The sequence below is a fragment of the Mytilus trossulus genome, chromosome 4, assembly GCF_036588685.1.
Source record: "Mytilus trossulus isolate FHL-02 chromosome 4, PNRI_Mtr1.1.1.hap1, whole genome shotgun sequence".
Lineage (NCBI taxonomy): Eukaryota > Metazoa > Mollusca > Bivalvia > Mytilida > Mytilidae > Mytilus > Mytilus trossulus.
In genome coordinates this window covers 11,116,930-11,123,405 of record NC_086376.1, presented here as the reverse complement: position 1 = coordinate 11,123,405, position 6,476 = coordinate 11,116,930, and the positions used below count along the sequence as shown (strand labels likewise).

The following is a 6,476-nucleotide window of genomic DNA, read 5'->3' as shown; positions in this document are numbered from 1 at the left end:
AATACCACAAAGTACCATGATACCAGAGTACCACGCTACCAAAGAAGGGTTGCCAGTTATAACTTTAGTTCATATAAATACTTATACATTGTTATAAAACACATTATTATAGCAACACACTAAGGGTACACATTTATAGTTTAACACCACAGCCTGACTGCTTGGTTTTCATTACAATATGTTAATGCTTAACCAACTGCATACAAGCTACCATTGCCTTATCATAAGTGGTATTTCTTAAACTGACCTATTTAATCACAACAGTGTAGTATGGTTTCCAATCAGACAACTATTCACCAGATACCAAATGACATAGATATAAGCAGCTATATATCCACACATAATCTTTTAAAAGGAGATTTACTAATACATGTACTTATACTATAAGTTATACAGTTGCTACTGACCCCATATGGATCCATAGAGGATTAGTAAAATCCATAGGGGGTGAGGCCAGAGGCAGAGTCCCCTATGAATTTTATTCACCCTCTATGGATCCGTAGGGGGTCAGTAGTTAACCGTATAACGAATTTATCGGACGCTGGAGTTTTTTTGCGGCGTTTTGCTGAAAAATAAACAATGAAACACAACAACATTAATAGATAATGTCGTCATTAACGCGTCATGAACCCCATATGAAACTTACTAACCCCCATACGGTCTCAAAGGGGGTCACCATGTGATGGCGTTTAACCAATCACAACGTGATAATTCATCTGTGGTCTGATAAAACTGACTATCAGACACCGGTGACATACTTATGTAGTTCCCAATGAACAGACCTTAAAAAACATAACCATGAAAACTATGCAAAAGTTTCAATGTCAATATACCATGATTTGACTCCACCAGTCACATGACTTCACCCAGGCAGGACAAAATCTTCGTTTAAAGATCTGATAGTCAGATAAAAGATGGAGCAGTCAAAACAAAAGCTTGTATTTAATCTTGGGGTTGTCACTGTTGTTAGTATTCATACTGCCAGTCGATACGGAACATTTAAGTTTGTCTACCTATAACAAAACAGTTTGATCAAAATTATTGGCAATTGCTTGCTTTTGGTTTCTGCCTCTGAAATCCAATGAATGCAACAGGGCACCAGGAAACAATTTGTTGAGTTTTTCTCTTTCAAGGCAATAAATTGAGACATAATATAACATGAATGTTTGATTTTATTAATGACAGATTGTAATAATAACATATACATGAACAAAAAATATCTATCAAGAATTATTAATCATTAAAAATTACGTAAATATGAATGAAATGTAAATATTCTGTTCAAGGACGGAACAATTCTATCAAGGACGGCATAGACAAAAATGGAATGTAGAAAAATACAAATCTATTAGCAGTTTGAATATCTCTATGTTGTACAATAATGAGATCAACAATTTAACTAACATACATAATATGGAGGGATGGATTATAAATTCATGGAGAGAATGTGTGTCAAATTGCCTAGACATACATAGGTTTAAATAGGTAGCCTCAAAAAAGATGATAGTTCACAAAAGAATTGTAGTTTACTCATAGATTGATCTTTTATATAGTTACATGCTTACATGTATGAACAAATATCTTTTATATCTGTGGTAAAAGAATAAACTAGATATCCATTAGATGATCATGACATCATGTGTATAAAGTGCCGTAAACGTTTTTATATTTGTATACTAATTTCTCTGTAACATTATGTTTATAGAATACAATATTCCTAGTTTGTAGCAAACACATGTAGTCATAAATAAAATGGAGTGGTAATTGGTCACTTAAGCATGCAGTTGTATCAAACAAATCATGAGCAGAATCTACAGAAGCAGCATCACCCACACAAACCAATATTGCATATATTGGGTACATTTCTGAGTAGTCTAATTATCTAAACTGAGTATAAAATATATTGCAGATAATACATTATAAAACCTCAAAGATATTGCAAAATGTAGAAGCATTTTGATAAACTATTCAATGTTAATGAATTATTTTTTTTTTCTACAGCTTTAAAATTACATGTAATACCACAATAACTGTCTTAATAGCATACAGGGTATATCAATATGTGCATAAAAACCTATGTTTTTTTTTTAATATATAAAATCTGAAATTCTGAAAAAAATTAAGTCATTCCACATTTGTATGCAACTGTACATACAAAGTTTTATTGAAAAAAATTAAAGTACAAGCTTTGCAGCCATTCATCGCAATCATGCTAAGAAATTATTCAGACTGACTTAAATATTTGATAATTATGCATTTTAACATTCATAAAAATGACCCCTTAGTGTGAACATTTAATGTATTCACTGAGAAGGTGAAATGATAGTTTTCTGGTACTTTCTAAAGTGGTTCGACATGAAAGGTACTTTTTCAGGAACGAATGATGGTATAAAGGAAACACTAACTGTTAAATCTGATTCAACACCATTTCTAAAATAACACAATGTTTCACATTTTATGATAATTATATTTAAGCTCACTCACTTCTATCCAAATAGAAATTAATGATCATTCAAAATGTATTAAAGACGATTAATTTAATAACAGTGCAATAGTAATTAATACCAGCAATACATAGTTTGAAATAACTAACACACAACAACTTTGACACAAATTCACTATTTTAACACATTTACTAAAAATATAATAAAATGCAAGGAAGATTTGTCTAAACTGTGGTACAGGTGTAATATATCACTACTTAGTAATATTAATATTATATATGTCAAATATTAGGTCTACCAAGGAAATTTGAAAACGTAAAAAATATTAAAATTGTATTTATTTTAATCTTTCAATTTCACATAAAAAATAGGTGATATAAGGTTAACATCAATGAAATAGGAACCCAAAAATATGAGAAAACAATATGTTCTTTAAATATTGACAAGTATTTTTAAAATGTGTTGAGTCCTGAATCATCCCTGTGTCTAATAAAGATTTGATTCACATTGAATAAATTTAACAGACACAATCAAGAATCTGCAATCAACACAAAATTCCCTTTTACTGTAAATGTACATAAGAAATGTAGCCTATCATCAGTGAACAAATAGATCTCTTTTCTCCTCTAGAAAGACAATGCTGTCACATGAAAATAAGAAGAATTATATAGTTATATAACTATTTATATTTTTAAAAGTTGTATTCTCCTTTCTGCTTTTGTTTGTATAGACTTACAATGTTTATATTAATGTATGACCCCCACCTGTTTATGTCTGCAAGGGGTTGAGGTAACAATGTTTTCATCAACATTTTTCTCCAATCACAAGTTCAGATTTATAGATCAGGAAGTCCACACTTAACTATTTAAGTATTTGTATTCTTCATTTAATTACCTACATAAGGAAAGAACGAAAGACAATCAGCCTTTAATTTAATATTTTTCTTTACATAAATCATTTTTTCAGTTTAATTTAACAAAAATTCCTTTTACAACTAGATGCTACACTCTAATGCCAGGTAGCTGCACTTCAGAAAATTAATTTAAAAAAAAACATTTCTGAACAATTAAATCTCCATGTGTTACATGTACTATATAATACAACCAAACGTCCTAGTTATTACATGTCTTATTGGGTCACATACTTTCTAACGATAGAAAATCATTTTGTAAATGTTGTAAAGGTCTTACATAGTTTTTTCTTTTAATCTCGACTCTGTGAGAACTGTATGTTTGAGAAGGTCAAGGGTAAATAATATTTCCATTTAAACTTGCAAGGAGGCCTAGGTGAAGGACAAGATCAAACCAATATATGCAGGGTGTGGTAAGGTTAACTGTGTTCTTGTGATCAAATTAAAACTCCAACCATACACTTTTGATTTCTCAGTTAGCTTTTTTAAATTGCATATTCAATATATATTGCATACACACTACAACACATTGGATTAATATATACAGATCCTTTCCTTTTGTATTTGGGAATAAACTAGGTAAAATATTAAAACTATATCCAAAGAGAGCAATGGTATGTACCACATTCATACCAGTTATATACTACTTTAAAAGAATTCATTTGATACGATTTAATTTATGCACAAGATTTTACAATTCTCTTTTTTTACATAAACATATGTTCATTTTAAAGTAGAAAATGGAGGTTAGGTAATGCCATTTCTGTTTTTTTTCCTTTTAAAAAGATGATTTTTATTTGGATGCTTAACTGAAATGAATGCCAATTAATTGTAAGCAGAAGGCATTGTTTTTGTTTTAAATAAAAAATGCCTTAAAACAAACAACAGAATTTTTCAATACAAAATACCGGTATTAAAAATTTTGGCTAATGACTTTTAACATAGAAAAATTATATATATATATATAACAGAATAAATACAAAATACTAAACTTGGAAAACAATATGAAAGGACCATATTATATTCATCTATAATGTTTCAAATGGTAAACTATAAGATTTCCTCCTTGCATATAAATTACTCATATTGTGCAAGTGGTAGTCATCCTGAATAGTTGTCAATAATGGAGTTATTTTACTTGCTGAATCCATTCATCTTTGAATTTGAATTAGCTCCCTCTATTACTGAAAAAGAAGCTGTATTCAAAGAAGTAAAAGTTCGATGACTGTGTTTGGCACTCCACTGCTGTTAGTATATATATTATATTGCAGTTTTACCCAATGTCAAATGCTAAATCAGGTCAGAAGTCAGATTTTTATTCCTTTCAGTCCTTTATATTCAACATGTTCATCCAGAGAGCGCAATATCCGCTGAAAAGAAAAGAAAAATAATAATTACATTTCTTCAGAACTTCAACATTACAAAGTACTACTGGGTGTTTTTTAACGACCTTGACTTGACTTTAATAAGGCCTCCCACAGTCTGGTATAATACATTTCTGACCTTGAGAATCAATCCATCATATACATATACACAGACTAAAGTTGAATGAATGCATGTGAATAATAACTGTATTTGCATATGGCATACATAGTATGTGTCGAGCAAATACTAAACACAATTATCCATCAAACAAGTTCTATTTTTGACATACTTTAACTTCATTTTTGCAATTCTAAAACTGGATTTAATTATGAGAATCAAATTATTCTTTGACTTGAAATTATGACAAAGGAAATATATGATATTCCAAAATGTGATGAATTTGTTCAAACCAAATGACATCCATTACTTCAGTGTATCTGGCTTGATAAATTGTAAATCTTATGTGACTGATTTTAACAAATATCTGATGTCTTACAAAATACTACACTATATGTATTAGAGATTAAAACCTATGTTGTATCCACTGTCATGGTTTAATAAGTTTATGTTTGAAGACTGTCAGAACATACATATCAGATTATATTTGTATTGTTGTGTTTTGTAACCTTGCTCCTTGCTGTCACAGTATCTCTTAATTCATTTTTTTTTTTTTTTATTACTGGACAGTTCTGCAAAGGTTTTAATCAAATTAAACCTAAATGCATATCTTTATAATTTATCATACCCTTTTTTCCATTGCCTGTGCCATCTGATAAGCTGTTTTCCCATACTGAAAATAAAATGAGACATCTGTCATATGTATTCAAGAACAATTATCAATCATAACATTGAAAACAAACATATAGGTATGAAAAAAAATACAGAATGCTGTCCTCTTAGAATTTTAACTTTTTTCATTTGTACATGAAGGACAATAAGAATGATTGTAATTTATATTTATTTTTAAACAGAAATTGACAAGACATGTATGTAGATGGATCTCTGGTTTCTAAATTTTACTTTAATAATTGGGCTAACAATGATAAAATGTTTAAAAATTGTTTTGTAGAAAATTTTTTTGGGGATTTAATATATGAAATTTGCTGAAAATAAGGTTGTGTTTCAAAAACTGTCCTAGGCCTCTTTATTCTGGAAATTTGTATATTACTACAACAACTAAGCTTTGGTCTTTTTCCTAAATTGCTTCATGATTGAAAAGCAGCAAATGCCAATTTTAAAGTCTTATCTATAACTAGTTGGAGGTTTAAACCTGGATTTCAGATGTTCAAGGTAAGTGTAAGGTGATGGTTATACAAGATGTCTACACAGCTTAAATGACCTTAAAAATTCGCCAAATTCAAACTTCCTATTCTTACCTCATTTTTGACTGTTAAATCTGCATTTCTTTTAAGCAGTAGTTCAACAAGTTCAAGATGACCGTTTATTATAGCAATCATCAATGCAGTTTTCCCATCTCTATCTTGTTTATTTATGTCGGCACCTTTACTGAGGAGTGAATAGGCTACATCTCTCTTACCACTTACGGATGCTGGAAATTAGGAAACAAGTACAAGTATAATAGATATTTTAATGACATTATTGCTAATATTGCAAGTGAATTTCAGCTGGAAACTGGTTTATCAATTTGAAGTTTTGGACTGCATTGTTCTTTTTTTAAATTTAGAATGAGTAATGATGGATGCAGAGATATTCATATGACTAGCTATTGGATCTAATACTAAAGCAATTGTATAAAG

The 6,476-nt window shown here is 29.8% G+C and overlaps 1 protein-coding gene across 4 annotated transcripts in view; it reads right to left on the bottom strand.

The window, feature by feature from the left end:
• Positions 1-1,154: 1,154 nt before the first annotated feature.
• Positions 1,155-6,476, bottom strand: part of LOC134714660 (fibronectin type 3 and ankyrin repeat domains 1 protein-like) — a 52,355-nt gene continuing 47,033 nt past the window's right edge. For all 4 annotated transcript variants that reach the window (XM_063576101.1, XM_063576099.1, XM_063576098.1 and 1 more), the window contains 3 exons: positions 6,096-6,268; positions 5,465-5,509; positions 1,155-4,724 (listed from right to left, as the gene is read on the bottom strand). In XM_063576101.1, the coding sequence (XP_063432171.1) occupies positions 4,662-4,724; positions 5,465-5,509; positions 6,096-6,268 (281 nt within the window). In that variant the 3' untranslated portion in view covers positions 1,155-4,661. The remainder of the gene's footprint in view (positions 4,725-5,464; positions 5,510-6,095; positions 6,269-6,476) is intronic.